We start from the raw sequence: 15,550 nt of genomic DNA on the forward strand, positions 1-15,550 counted from the left end.
CTGCAGAAAGAAACAGGAAAGAGCATATGTCAGCAGCTTGACAGCACACCTAAAAGCTCTAGAACAAAAAGAAGCAAATACACCCAGGAGGAGTAGAAGGCAGGAAATAATCAAACTCAGAGCTGAAATCAACCAAGTAGAAACAAAAAGGACCATAGAAAGAATCAACAGAACCAAAAGTTGGTTCTTTGAGAAAATCAACAAGATAGATAAACCCTTAGCCAGACTAACGAGAGGACACAGAGAGTGTGTCCAAATTAACAAAATCAGAAATGAAAAGGGAGACATAACTACAGATTCGGAGGAAATTCAAAAAATCATCAGATCTTACTATAAAAACCTATATTCAACAAAATTTGAAAATCTTCAGGAAATGGACAATTTCCTAGACAGATACCAGGTATCGAAGTTAAATCAGGAACAGATAAACCAGTTAAACAACCCCATAACTCCTAAGGAAATACAAGCAGTCATTAAAGGTCTCCCAACCAAAAGAGCCCAGGTCCAGACGGGTTTAGTGCAGAATTCTATCAAACCTTCATAGAAGACCTCATACCAATATTATCCAAACTATTCCACAAAATTGAAACAGATGGAGCCCTACCGAATTCCTTCTATGAAGCCACAATTACTCTTATACCTAAACCACACAAAGACACAACAAAGAAAGAGAACTTCAGACCAATTTCCCTTATGAATATCGACGCAAAAATACTCAATAAAATTCTGGCAAACCGAATTCAAGAGCACATCAAAACAATCATCCACCATGATCAAGTAGGCTTCATCCCAGGCATGCAGGGATGGTTTAATATACGGAAAACCATCAATGTGATCCATTATATAAACAAACTGAAAGAACAGAACCACATGATCATTTCATTAGATGCTGAGAAAGCATTTGACAAAATTCAACACCCCTTCATGATAAAAGTCCTGGAAAGAATAGGAATTCAAGGCCCATACCTAAACATAGTAAAAGCCATATACAGCAAACCAGTTGCTAACATTAAACTAAATGGAGAGAAACTTGAAGCAATCCCACTAAAATCAGGGACTAGACAAGGCTGCCCACTCTCTCCCTACTTATTCAATATAGTTCTTGAAGTTCTAGCCAGAGCAATCAGACAACAAAAGGAGATCAAAGGGATACAGATCGGAAAAGAAGAGGTCAAAATATCACTATTTGCAGATGACATGATAGTATATTTAAGTGATCCCAAAAGTTCCACCAGAGAACTACTAAAGCTGATAAACAACTTCAGCAAAGTGGCTGGGTATAAAATTAACTCAAATAAATCAGTTGCCTTCCTCTATACAAAAGAGAAACAAGCCGAGAAAGAAATTAGGGAAACGACACCCTTCATAATAGACCCAAATAATATAAAGTACCTCGGTGTGACTTTAACCAAGCAAGTAAAAGATCTGTACAATAAGAACTTCAAGACACTGAGGAAAGAAATTGAAGAAGACCTCAGAAGATGGAAAGATCTCCCATGCTCATGGATTGGCAGGATTAATATGGTAAAAATGGCCATTTTACCAAAAGCAATCTACAGATTCAATGCAATCCCCATCAAAATACCAATCCAATTCTTCAAAGAGTTAGACAGAACAATTTGCAAATTCATCTGGAATAACAAAAAACCTAGGATAGCTAAAGCTATCCTCAACAATAAAAGGACTTCAGGGGGAATCACTATCCCTGAACTCAAGCAGTATTACAGAGCAATAGTGATAAAAACTGCATGGTATTGGTACAGAGACAGACAGATAGACCAATGGAATAGAATTGAAGACCCAGAAATGAACCCACACACCTATGGTCACTTGATTTTTGACAAAGGAGCCAAAACCATCCAATGGAAAAAAGATAGTATTTTCAGCAAATGGTGCTGGTTCAACTGGAAGGCAACATGTAGAAGAATGCAGATCGATCCATCCTTATCACCCTGTACAAAGCTTAAGTCCAAGTGGATCAAGGACCTCCACATCAAACCAGACACACTCAAACTAATAGAAGAAAAACTAGGGAAGCATCTGGAACACATGGGCACTGGAAAAAATTTCCTGAACAAAACACCAATGGCTTATGCTCTAAGATCAAGAATCGACAAATGGGATCTCATAAAACTGCAAAGCTTCTGTAAGGCAAAGGACACTGTGGTTAGGACAAAACGGCAACCAACAGATTGGGAAAAGATCTTTACCAATCCTACAACAGATAGAGGCCTTATTTCCAAAATATACAAAGAACTCAAGAAGTTAGACCGCAGGGAAACAAATAACCCTATTAAAAAATGGGGTTCAGAGCTAAACAAAGAATTCACAGCTGAGGAATGCCGAATGGCTGAGAAACACCTAAAGAAATGTTCAACATCTTTAGTCATAAGGGAAATGCAAATCAAAACAACCCTGAGATTTCACCTCACACCAGTGCGATTGGCTAAGATCAAAAACTCAGGTGACAGCAGATGCTGGCGAGGATGTGGAGAAAGAGGAACACTCCTCCATTGTTGGTGGGATTGCAGACTGGTAAAACCATTCTGGAAATCAGTCTGGAGGTTCCTCAGAAAATTGGACATTGAACTGCCTGAGGATCCAGCTATACCTCTCTTGGGCATATACCCAAAAGATGCCTCAACATATAAAAGAGACACGTGCTCCACTATGTTCATCGCAGCCTTATTTATAATAGCCAGAAGCTGGAAAGAACCCAGATGCCCTTCAACAGAGGAATGGATACAGAAAATGTGGTACATCTACACAATGGAATATTACTCAGCTATCAAAAACAACGAGTTTATGAAATTCGTAGGCAAATGGTTGGAACTGGAAAATATCATCCTGAGTGAGCTAACCCACTCACAGAAAGACATACATGGTATGCACTCATTGATAAGTGGCTATTAGCCCAAATGCTTGAATTACCCTAGATCCCTAGAACAAACGAAACTCAAGACGGATGATCAAAATGTGAATGCTTCACTCCTTCTTTAAATGAGGAAAAAGAATACCCTTGGCAGGGAAGGGAGAGGCAAAGATTAAAACAGAGACTGAAGGAACACCCATTCAGAGCCTGCCCCACATGTGGCCCATACATATACAGCCACCCAATTAGACAAGATGGATGAAGCAAAGAAGTGCAGACCGACAGGAGCCGGATGTAGATCGCTCCTGAGAGACACAGCCAGAATACAGCAAATATAGAGGCGAATGCCAGCAGCAAACCACTGAACTGAGAATAGGTCCCCTATTGAAGGAATCAGAGAAAGAACTGGAAGAGCTTGAAGGGGCTCGAGACCCCAAAAGTACAACAATGCCAAGCAACCAGAGCTTCCAGGGACTAAGCCACTACCTAAAGACTATACATGGACTGACCCTGGACTCTGACCCCATAGGTAGCAATGAATATCCTAGTAAGAGCACCAGTGGAAGGGGAAGCCCTGGGTCCTGCTAAGACTGAACCCACAGTGAACTAGTCTATGGGGGGAGGGCGGCAATGGGGGGAGGGTTGGGAGGGGAACACCCATAAGGAAGGGGAGGGGGGAGGGGGATGTTTGCCCGGAAACCGGGAAAGGGAATAACACTCGAAATGTATATAAGAAATACTCAAGTTAATAAAAAAAAAAAAATAAACTCTGAAGTATACAGAAGAAAACATAGATATTTTCCAAGAAAAATGTAATCTTGAAACATAACGTTTTTATGAAAATGCAACACTAAAAACAGCATAAAACTGAACTCCATATCAGGATTGATTAGGAGTCCATTTGGTAATGGACAGGAATTTAAGTCATGTAGAGAACAAGGGGAATATTTGGAGTTTTTGGAAAGGTGAAAAAAGGAAATGTTTTTTTTTTTTATTTTATTAACTTGAGTATTTCTTATATACATTTCGAGTGTTATTCCCTTTCCCGGTATCCGGGCAAACATCCCCCTCCCCCCTCCCCTTCCTTATGGGTGTTCCCCTCCCAACCCTCCCCCCATTGCCGCCCTCCCCCCAACAGTCTAGTTCACTGGGGGTTCAGTCTTAGCAGGACTCAGGGCTTCCCCTTCCACTGGTGCTCTTACTAGGATATTCATTGCTACCTATGAGGTCAGAGTCCAGGGTCAGTCCATGTATAGTCTTTAGGTAGTGGCTTAGTCCCTGGAAGCTCTGGTTGCTTGGCATTGTTGTACATATGGGGTCTCGAGCCCCTTCAAGCTCTTCCAGTTCTTTCTCTGATTCCTTCAACGGGGGTCCTATTCTCAGTTCAGTGGTTTGCTGCTGGCATTCGCCTCTGTATTTGCTGTATTCTGGCTGTGTCTCTCAGGAGCGATCTACATCCGGCTCCTGTCGGTTGCACTTCATTGCTTCATCCATCTTATCTAATTGGGTGGCTGTATATGTATGGGCCACATGTGGGGCAGACTCTGAATGGGTGTTCCTTCAGTCTCTCTTTTAATCTTTGCCTCTCTCTTCCCTGCAAAGGGTATTCTTGTTCCCCTTTTAAAGAAGGAGTGAAGCATTCACATTTTGATCATCCGTCTTGAGTTTCATTTGTTCTAGGCATCTAGGGTAATTCAAGCATTTGGGCTAATAGCCACTTATCAGTGAGTGCATACCATGTATGTCTTTCTGTGTTTGGGTTAGCTCACTCAGGGTGATGTTTTCCAGTTCCAGCCATTTGCCTACGAATTTCATAAAGTCGTTGTTTTTGATAGCTGAGTAATATTCCATTGTGTAGATGTACCACATTTTCTGTATCCATTCCTCTGTTGAAGGGCATCTGGGTTCTTTCCAGCTTCTGGCTATTATAAATAAGGCTGCGATGAACATAGTGGAGCACGTGTCTTTTTTATATGTTCGGGCATCTTTTGGGTATATGCCCAAGAGAGGTATAGCTGGATCCTCAGGCAGTTCAATGTCCAATTTTCTGAGGATCCTCCAGACTGCTTTCCAGAATGGTTGTACCAGTCTGCAACCCCACCAACAATGGAGGAGTGTTCCTCTTTATCCGCATCCTCGCCAGCATCTGCTGTCACCTGAGTTTTTGATCTTAGCCATTCTCACTGGTGTGAGGTGAAATCTCAGGGTTGTTTTGATTTGCATTTCCCTTATGACTAAAGATGTTGAACATTTCTTTAGGTGTTTCTCAGCCATTCAGCATTCCTCAGCTGTGAATTCTTTGTTTAGCTCTGAACCCCATTTTTTAATAGGGTTATTTGTTTCCCTGCGGTCTAACTTCTTGAGTTCTTTGTATATTGTGGATATAAGGCCTCTATCTGTTGTAGGATTGGTAAAGATCTTTTCCCAATCTGTTGGTTGCCGTTTTGTCCTAACCACAGTGTCCTTTGCCTTACAGAAGCTTTGCAGTTTTATGAGATCCCATTTGTCGATTCTTGATCTTAGAGCATAAGCCATTGGTGTTTTGTTTAGGAAATTTTTTCCAGTGCCCATGTGTTCCAGATGCTTCCCTAGTTTTTCTTCTATTAGTTTGAGTGTGTCTGGTTTGATGTGGAGGTCCTTGATCCACTTGGACTTAAGCTTTGTACAGGGTGATAAGCATGCATCGATCTGCATTCTTCTACATGTTGACCTCCAGTTGAACCAGCACCATTTGCTGAAAATGCTATCTTTTTTCCATTGGATGGTTTTGGCTCCTTCGTCAAAAATCAAGTGACCATAGGTGTGTGCGTTCATTTCTGGGTCTTCAATTCTATTCCATTGGTCTATCTGTCTGTCTCTGTACCAATACCATGCAGTTTTTATCACTATTGCTCTGTAATACTGCTTGAGTTCAGGGACAGTGATTCCCCCTGAAGTCCTTTTATTGTTGAGGATAGCTTTAGCTATCCTGGGTTTTTTGTTATTCCAGATGAATTTGCAAATTGTTCTGTCTAACTCTTTGAAGAATTGGATTGGTATTTTGATGGGGATTGCATTGAATCTGTAGATTGCTTTTGGTAAAATGGCCATTTTTACTATATTAATCCTACCAATCCATGAGCATGAGAGATCTTTCCATCTTCTGAGGTCTTCTTCAATTTCCTTCTTCAGTGTCTTGAAGTTCTTATTGTACAGATCTTTTACTTGCTTTGTTAAAGTCACACCGAGGTACTTTATATTATTTGGGTCTATTATGAAGGGTGTCGTTTCCCTAATTTCTTTCTCGGCTTGTTTCTCTTTTGTATAGAGGAAGGCAACTGATTTATTTGAGTTAATTTTATACCCAGCCACTTTGCTGAAGTTGTTTATCAGCTTTAGTAGTTCTCTGGTGGAACTTTTGGGATCACTTAAATATACTATCATATCATCTGCAAATAGTGATATTTTGACTTCTTCTTTTCCGATCTGTATCCCCTTGACCTCCTTTTGTTGTCTGATTGCTCTGGATAGAACTTCAAGAACTATATTGAATAAGTAGGGAGAGAGTGGGCAGCCTTGTCTAGTCCCTGATTTTAGTGGGATTGTTTCAAGTTTCTCTCCATTTAGTTTAATGTTAGCAACTGGTTTGCTGAATATGGCTTTTACTATGTTCAGGTATGGGCCTTGAATTCCTATTCTTTCCAGGACTTTTATCATGAAGGGGTGTTGAATTTTGTCAAATGCTTTCTCAGCGTCTAATGAAATGATCATGTGTTCTTTCAGTTTGTTTATATAATGGATCACGTTGATGGTTTTCCATCAACGGTTTCCATCAGGGTTAAACCATCCCTGCATGCCTGGGATGAAGCCTACTTGGTCATGGTGGATGATTGTTTTGATGTGCTCTTGGATTCGGTTTGCCAGAATTTTGTTGAGTATTTTTGCGTCGATATTCATAAGGGAAATTGGTCTGAAGTTCTCTTTCTTTGTTGTGTCTTTGTGTGGTTTAGGTATAAGAGTAATTGTGGCTTCGTAGAAGGTATTAGGTAGTGATCCATCTGTTTCAATTTTATAGAATAGTTTGGATAATATTGGTATGAGGTCTTCTATGAAGGTTTGATAGAATTCTGCACTAAACCCGTCTGGACCTGGGCTCTTTTTGGTTGGGAGACCTTTAATGGCTGCTTCTACTTCCTTAGGAGTTATGGGGTTGTTTAACTGGTTTATCTGTTCCTGATTTAACTTCGGTACCTGGTATCTGTCTAGGAAATTGTCCATTTCCTGAAGATTTTCAAGTTTTGTTGAATATAGGTTTTTATAGTAAGATCTGATGATTTTTTGAATTTCCTCTGAATCTGTTGTTATGTCTCCCTTTTCATTTCTGATTTTGTTAATTTGGACACACTCTCTGTGTCCTCTCATTAGTCTGGCTAAGGGGTTATCTATCTTGTTGATTTTCTCAAAGAACCAACTTTTGGTTCTGTTGATTCTTTCTATGGTCCTTTTTGTTTCTAGTTGGTTGATTTCAGCCCTGAGTTTGATTATTTCCTGCCTTCTACTCCTCCTGGGTGTATTTGCTTCTTTTTGTTCTAGAGCTTTTAGGTGTGCTGTCAAGCTGCTGACATATGCTCTTTCCTGTTTCTTTCTGCAGGCACTCAGCGCTATGAGTTTTCCTCTTAGCACAGCTTTCATTGTGTCCCATAAGTTTGGGTATGTTGTACCTTCATTTTCATTAAATTCTAAAAAGTTTTTAATTTCTTTCTTTATTTCTTCCTTGACCAGTTTATCATTGAGTAGAGCATTGTTCAATTTCCAAGTATATGTGGGCATTCATCCTTGATTGTTATTGAAGACCAGTTTTAGGCCGTGGTGGTCCGATAGCACGCATGGGATTATTTCTATCTTTCTGTACCTGTTGAGGCCCGTTTTTTGACCAATTATATGGTCAATTTTGGAGAAAGTACCATGAGGAGCTTAGAAGAAGTTATATCCTTTTGCTTTAGGATAGAATGTTCTATAAATATCCGTTAAGTCCATTTGGCTCATGACTTCTCTTAGTCTGTCTACATCTCTGTTTAATTTCTGTTTCCATGATCTGTCCATTGATGAGAGTGGGGTGTTGAAATCTCCCACTATTATTGTGTGAGGTGCAATGTGTGTTTTGAGCTTTAGTAAGGTTTCTTTTACATATGTAGGTGTCCTTGTATTTGGGGCATAGATATTTAGGATTGAGAGTTCATCTTGGTGGATTTTTCCTTTGATGAATATGAAGTGTCCTTCCTTATTTTTTTGATGACTTTTAATTGAAAATTGATTTTATTTGATATTAGAATGGCTACTCCAGCTTGCTTCTTCTGACCATTTGCTTGGAAAATTGTTTCCCAGCCTTTCACTCTGAGGTAATGTCTGTCTTTGTCTCGGAGGTGTGTTTCCTGTAGGCATCAGAATGCAGGGTCCTCGTTGCGTATCCAGTTTGTTAATCTATGTCTTTTTATTGGGGAGTTTAGGCCATTGATGTTGAGAGATATTAAGGAATAGTGATTATTGCTTCCCGTTATATTCATATTTGGATGTGGGGTTATGTTTGTGTGCTTTCATTCTCTTTGTTTTGTTGCCAAGACGATTAGTTTCTTGCTTCTTCTAGGGTATAGCTTGCCTCCTTATGTTGGGCTTTACCATTTATTATCCTTTGTAGTGCTGGATTTGTAGAAAGATATTGTGTAAATTTGGTTTTGTCATGGAATATCTTGGTTTCTCCATCTATGTTAATTGATCGTTTTGCAGGATACAGTAACCTGGGCTGGCATTTGTGTTCTCTTAGGGTCTGTATGACATCAGTCCAGGATCTTCTGGCCTTCATAGTTTCTGGCGAGAAGTTTGGTGTGATTCTGATAGGTCTGCCTTTATATGTTACTTGACCTTTTTCCCTTACTGCTTTTAATATTCTTTCTTTATTTTGTGCGTTTGGTGTTTTGACTATTATGTGACGGGAGGTGTTTCTCTTCTGGTCCAATCTATTTGGAGTTCTGTAGGCTTCTTGTATGCCTATGGGTATCTCTTTTTTTAGGTTAGGGAAGTTTTCTTCTATGATTTTGTTGAAGATATTTACTGGTCCTTTGAGCTGGGAGTCTTCACTCTCTTCTATACCTATTATCCTTAGGTTTGATTTTCTCATTGAGTCCTGGATTTCCTGTATGTTTTGGACCAGTAGCTTTTTCCACTTTACATTATCTTTGACAGTTGAGTCAATGATTTCTATGGAATCTTCTGCTCCTGAGATTCTCTCTTCCATCTCTTGTATTCTGTTGGTGAAGCTTGTATCTACAGCTTCTTGTCTCTTCTTTTGGTTTTCTATATCCAGGGTTGTTTCCATGTGTTCTTTCTTGATTGCTTCTATTTCCATTTTTAATTCCTTCAACTGCTTGATTGTGTTTTCCTGGAATTCTTTCAGGGATTTTTGCGATTCCTCTCTGTAGGCTTCTACTTGTTTATTAATGTTTTCCTGTGTTTCCCTAAGGGAGTTCTTCACGTCTTTCTTGAAGTCCTCCAGCATCATGATCAAATATGATTTTGAAACTAGATCTTGCTTTTCTGGTGTGTTTGGATATTCCATGTTTGTTTTGGTGGGAGAATTGGGCTCCAATGATGCCATGTAGTCTTGGTTTCTGTTGCTTGGGTTCCTGCGCTTGCCTCTCGCCATCAGATTATCTCTAGTGTTACTTTGTTCTCCTATTTCTGACAGTGGCTAGACTGTCCTATAAGCCTGTGTGTCAGGAGTGCTGTAGACCTGTTTTCCTCTCTTTCAGTCAGTTATGGGGACAGAGTGTATTGCCTTCGGGCGTGTAGTTTTTCCTCTCTACAGGTCTTCAGCTGTTCCTGTGGGCCTGTGTCTTGAGTTCACCAGGTAGCTTTCTTGCAGCAGAAAAGTTGGTCTTACCTGTGGTCCTGAGGCTCAAGTTCGCTCGTGGGGTGCTGCCCACGGGCTCTCTGCAGCGGCAGCAACCAGGAAGACCTGCGCCTCCCCTTCCGGGAGCTTCAGTGCACCAGGGTTCCAGATGGCCTTTGGTGTTTTCCTCTGGCGTCCGAGATGTGTGTGCAGAGAGCAGTCTCTTCTGTTTTCCCAGGCTTGTCTGCCTCTCTGAAGGTTTAGCTCTCCCTCCCACGGGATTTGGGTGCAGAGAACTGTTTATCTGGTCTGTTTCCTTCAGGTTCCGGCGGTGTCTCAGGCAGGGGTCCTGCCGCTCCTGGGCCCTCCCCCACGGGAGCCCAGAGGCCTTATACAGTTTCCTCTTGGGCCAGGGGTGGGCAGGGGTGGGCAGTGTTGGTGGTCTCTTCCGCTCTGCAGCCTCAGGAGTGCCCACCTGACCAGGCGGTGAGGTCTCTTTCCCACGGGGTCTGGGAGCAGAGAGCTGCTGCGGGCCGGGATCCGCGGGTGTGGGACTTCCGGTAAACACAGGACGTGCCCGGTCCTAGAGGAGTTCTGCCTCTGTGTGTCCCGATTTCACCAGGCAGCTTTCTTGCTGCAGACAAGTTGGTCTTACCTGTGGTCCTGAGACTCAAGTTTGCTAGCGGGGTGCTGCCCACGGGCTCTCTGCGGTGGCAGCAACCAGGAAGACCAAGGAAATGTTTTTTACCACAAGTCATTGCTCCTGCAATCTATAAATGACATTCAACTGCTCTGACACAAACTAGGCATAATCAGAGGCTGGACAGGTGGCTCGTGTATTAAGAGCACTGGCTGCTAATTCAAGGACACAGGTTGAGTTCTCAGCATCCACATAGCAGCTCAAAACCATCTGTAACTCCAGTTCTGTAGGAACGGATGAACTCTTTGGCTCAGAGGATGCACACATGTGTAGGCAAAATACTTATAAACATAGCTTTTAAAAATCGAAAACTGCCTAAGTTGGTTCTATAGTTAAAGCTACAGGATCTCTAAACCATGGCGCCGAACAGCAGAATATGAATCTCAGGTGTGTGCTTTTCAAGGCGCATGTGGATTCATACACGCAGAACGCTCTCAAGCTTCTAGGACAAAATTTTTTTGAGTACTATTCTTTTGCTTCTTCTTAAAAAAGGAAGAAATCACCAAAGACCACATTGGCAAAATGACTGAGTAACTGAGGACGTTTTCAACTGTCACCTTCTAGACTTGAGATGGATTTTGCTTTCTCTTTTGCTCAGATTAACAGCATGAAGCTATATCATAAAGACTATTATTTATCAAGATAGTTCAAAGTTCATTCCACAAGCCTGCTAAAAATGCTTTGATACTTCCTGATAATCAGTCAGTTGTTTTAATATTAAAATGGACTGGCATGAGCTGTTCATAGAGATATTATTTGATTTTTTTGTGCCAAACTATAATCATGCTTTAAAATTAGTGAAATAAACTGCCATGGAAGCGATAAGGTGAGAGATTATCCTGCGGGGAAATATCTATGACTATATCAATCAATCCAAAACCTAGGCACCACTTAATTCATAATCATATAAGAAAGAGCAATTGAATACATTTCAGTAAATATGACTATTTAGAAGCTTTCTTTCTTATTTACATTGTATTCATACAGATTTATTGTTACATGTTGATTCTTTCATACTAAAAATAAAATGGCTTATTAGATCTCATATAATGTTCAAGGGTCTTTCCTTAGAATCCTGGTTCATCTGCCCAGTTAAGAAATATACTAATTTTTTTCTATTTTGTAGTTTCTTCATCAATGCAATGGGAGACAAGTTCCATTTAGTGTTTATAAGGTTTAAACTGGACACTGAATGTAAAACTTTTTTTATTAATACTTTTATTGATTGTTGGGAAATTCACACGAACCCTGAGTACACTTACTTCCCAGTACTCATAGTTCTGCTTCCCAATCTTGTGATCTTCCTCCCCTCTAAGAAGAAGGAGAGGAGGAGGAAGGGGAAGGGAAGAAGGAGAAGCGAAAAGAGGAAGAGGAGGAAACAAGTCCAATTTTTCGTTACCTATATACTCAGTGGAGCATAAACTCTCAGTAGCTAGCCCCTGAAAGAAAACTGAGACCACCCCAATTGCTCTTTCTTATGTGATTATGAATTAAGTGGTGCCTAGGTTTTGGATTGATTGATATAGTCATAGATATTTCCCCTCAGGATAATCTCTCACCTTATCGCTATCAACTGTGGAGAGCTACATTAATGCATCCTCATCACATTGGGGGGTATGGGGTGTGGGGTTATCTTTATCTTTTTAAAAAAAACTTTTTATTTTTGTGTGAATTTCATATTACAAAGCCCAATCCCATTCATCTCCTCATCCTGCCACATCTGCCCTTCAACCTTGCAACCTTCCCTGCAAAAGAAAACAAAAAATAAAATTTAAAAGATATGTCACCACAGAATCTGTAGTGTCTATGGCATGCCACATAATATACCTTTTTGTCCAAACAGCTTTACTTGAATATGTTTATTGCAATAAGCCATGGTCTTCTACAACACTATTAATACTGGATCCTCACTGGACTCCTTTCAGATACTCTGTTGTTACCGTGTGTCATGGAAACCCTGTAGCTTTAGATCTACATGACCAGCCCTTTCAGTCTCTCTAACACATTATAGACAGGGTAGATGTTGGGGTGGGCCAAATCAACACCCTAGATCTGGGCCTAGGTGATAACTGAGCTGGTTAGCCTGCCAGCTCTCCTAGGCCTGCACCCTCAGGGTCAGCTCTTTAACTTGGCCCAGGAGAGGAGCAGGGACAACTCTCCTGCCTGTGGCAACTGGTAACAAATGGGGCAAGCTCTCCTGTGCTCATTCTATCAGGCCAGCTCTCTAGTACTGCTCAGGTAAATGGCAGCCATACCCCCTAAGCAAGTTCTACTCTGATGCCCAGGGGAGATGCAGAATGTGTCCAACACCTTACCACAGTTTTTAAGAGTTCTCCTTGAAGGTTTCATGTCTAGGCTGTTATTTTTCTGGAGCTCTAGGTGTTGTCACCCCCCCCCCTTTTCAGCTGTAACTCTGCAGTCATCAATGCCATGGCAAAAAGTAGCTTCCTTCCTTGCCCTTTACATTCAATGGGAACAAAGACTATGCACTCCTACATCTTCTTGGGCACCAGAACCATCGTAGACCTTGGGAGCAACACCAGACAAAAGACGTCTACCTGGCCCCAGGTTTGTGCCACTTCCAGACACCTGTACCTCAGGGTCCTGTTGATGTAGGTGGCCTATGTTGCCACTGACGATCTTGTAGGTATCTGCAATCTGTGCCACTACCTGAGCTACCTTGATGTGCATGTAAAACATTTTATGTGTATTAAATACTCAACACGTTTTAGTATTCAGTATCATGTCATAGTAAGTATGGGAAGCAGTGGCTTTTAAACACTATTATCAAGAACTTGATTTTCTAATGTGTAGATGGGTGTGTCATAGCAGTCTATCTGTCGTCACAGTGTCAGGAGCCTTTTCTATGGGGCCTTCACGGGGGCCCAGGTACTTTGGGATCCTGAACTGGAGCAGAAGCCTGGGCCTTAGCTGCAGCTTTGGCCTCTACCTTGGTTTGAACCTTGGCCTTTCCTTGGCAGAGCCTACAACCCTTGGCCATGTAGCTTCGAATCTTCTTCCCAAGCTTGGGGTGAACGATGAAAGCCACACGGCTGAGTTTGCGGCTGGAGCCCTTTGGCATCTTGGACTCAATGGCTTGAGGCTTCACAAGGGCCTTGATAACCTCTTCTTAAGCACTCACAGCCTTTGCATTGTTGGCCTGTATCTTCCTTAGGCCTTCCTTGTTACGCTTCTTGGCCAAGCACATGTTCTTCAGGATCTTGGAGTCAACCCCCTTAAGACATTCGTATCTCTGTGACCGGAGTTTCTTGATGCCATTACTGTGCCATAGTCGGAGTCTTTTCAAACTGCTAGCCTTCAGATGTCTGGGATATGCATGGTGTTCCAGATACTCTTCCGCTTTGCCCCAGCAAGTCTCGGACTTCTGCCCGAGCCTCTCCAGCCACTAAGTATCATTGAAATGGCCCTTGTAACCTCTCCTAAACTGTGAAGTAAATAAAAATAAACAGAACATATATATACCCTTGAAAAAAAGAACTTGATTTTCTAGTAAAGGTACACAGAGAGGTGGGTTAACAGGTTAGATGTGTCTCCTACAGCAAATGGGAGCAAATATATGTGCACCCATGACTCGACGATGTGCAGAGAGTGACGGACCTTGTGATATTTAGACCTAGATGGGATTTTTTCATCAAATTCCTCCCCTAGTGTCTCAGGTAATCCCAGAGAAGAAGAGGTAAAGAGACTGTAAAAGCCAGTAGGGATGGAAGACATAAAGGAAACAAGGTCTTCTAGACACAATGGAACCCAGCACATGTCAACTCACTGAGAGTGTGGCAGTCACATAAGGGCTGTATAGGTTTAAGTGCTGAGAGGGGAAGTAGACACAAATCCCATCCATAATCCAGAAGCTATATTCAATTGATAATCATTTGCAAAGGAAAAGTTTTCTCTAAAGGAGTTGTACTGGGTATACAAAACATACTTAAGAGCAGTCAGTCCCCATGCCCAGAAGTAGAAGCACAGAATGAAGTCAGTCGTATTTCTGGAGGAGTTTTTGTCTCATAAATACTTGTCTGAGTCTTTCCTATAAAGATTATAAACCTTTTGCTGATACAATGTTTGCTTTCATTTGTTTTCTGTGTATGAATGTATATGACTCAGTATCTATATGTGTTTCTTGTGCTTTTTTCTGTTTTGTTTTCTTGTGCTATTTCTTTTGTTCTATTCTAGTTTTATTTTATCTTATAACTGTGGTTTTTTTTAAAGATTTTAAAGTTTCTTACTGGACAATCACCATAAACACAAGTAAGTCTCCAGATTAAAAATGTTGATATCTAAGGGTTGGGGATTTAGCTCAGTGGTAGAGTGCTTGCCTAGAAAGCGCAAGGCCCTGGGTTCGGTCCCCAGCTCCGAAAAAAAAAAAAAAAGAAAAAAAGAAAAAAAAAAGGAAAAAAATGTTGATATCTATCTGGTAGGACTGATCGATGATCACAATTCAGTATAAACCCCCAGTCTTGCCATTGTGTGAAGCTTTACAGATCCAGCTGTGTTCTCCAGTGTCTTCTCCTGGAGTTGTACCTGATTTTGTTATCAGTTTTCATCCAAATCCATTGAGGAATAGGACGACTTTGCTTTTGTTTCTTTGCCAGGAATTGCTTGATTCTGAATGTCTTGTGAGAAGTCATGGTGAGAATATGAATCAGGTCTAGTATGCATGGTGGTAGAGGAAAGGAGAAGAGCTGTAACTATTTTAGATGCCTGTTTATATTCGTGTGTGTGTGTGTGTGTGTGTGTGTGTGTGTGTGTGTGTGTGTCAGAGAGAGAGAGAGAGAGAGAGAGAGAGAGAGAGAGAGAGAGAATTTGGGTAGGGAGGGTCTGGAGGGGAAAAATCTCGTTTTCTTCTTTCTTTTTTCTTTTTTTGGTTTTTTGTTTGTTTGTTTTTTGTTTTGTTTTTGTTTGTTCTGGTTGACTTGGAACTAACTATTTAGGTCAGGAGTCAGGCAGGTCTTAAACTCAGAGATCTACTTACCTCTTCCTGGAGTGCTAGAATTAAAGGCATATGCTACCATTCCTAGGTATTAAAAAATTCTACTTTCAATGAAAAAAAAGTATGTTTTTGTGTTTCACTAAAGGATTGTAGTATATAGTT

The 15,550-nt window shown here is 41.1% G+C and overlaps 1 protein-coding gene across 1 annotated transcript; it reads right to left on the reverse strand.

Moving 5' to 3' along the window:
- Positions 1–14,933: 14,933 nt before the first annotated feature.
- Rpl39l5 (ribosomal protein L39 like 5) lies at positions 14,934–15,086 on the reverse strand. The gene has a single exon (XM_087643129.1). The coding sequence runs from the start codon at positions 15,084–15,086 to the stop codon at positions 14,934–14,936; it is 153 nt and encodes a 50-aa protein (XP_087499255.1).
- Between the last annotated feature and the right edge of the window lie 464 nt (positions 15,087–15,550).

The sequence above is a fragment of the Rattus norvegicus genome, chromosome 2, assembly GCF_021556685.1.
Source record: "Rattus norvegicus strain SHRSP/BbbUtx chromosome 2, alternate assembly SHRSP_T2T, whole genome shotgun sequence".
Lineage (NCBI taxonomy): Eukaryota > Metazoa > Chordata > Mammalia > Rodentia > Muridae > Rattus > Rattus norvegicus.

Coding starts and splice junctions, on each gene's coding strand:
- Rpl39l5 (XM_087643129.1), bottom strand. CDS start 15,086: ATGACTTCTCACAAGACATTCAGAATCAAGCAATTCCTGGCAAAGAAA.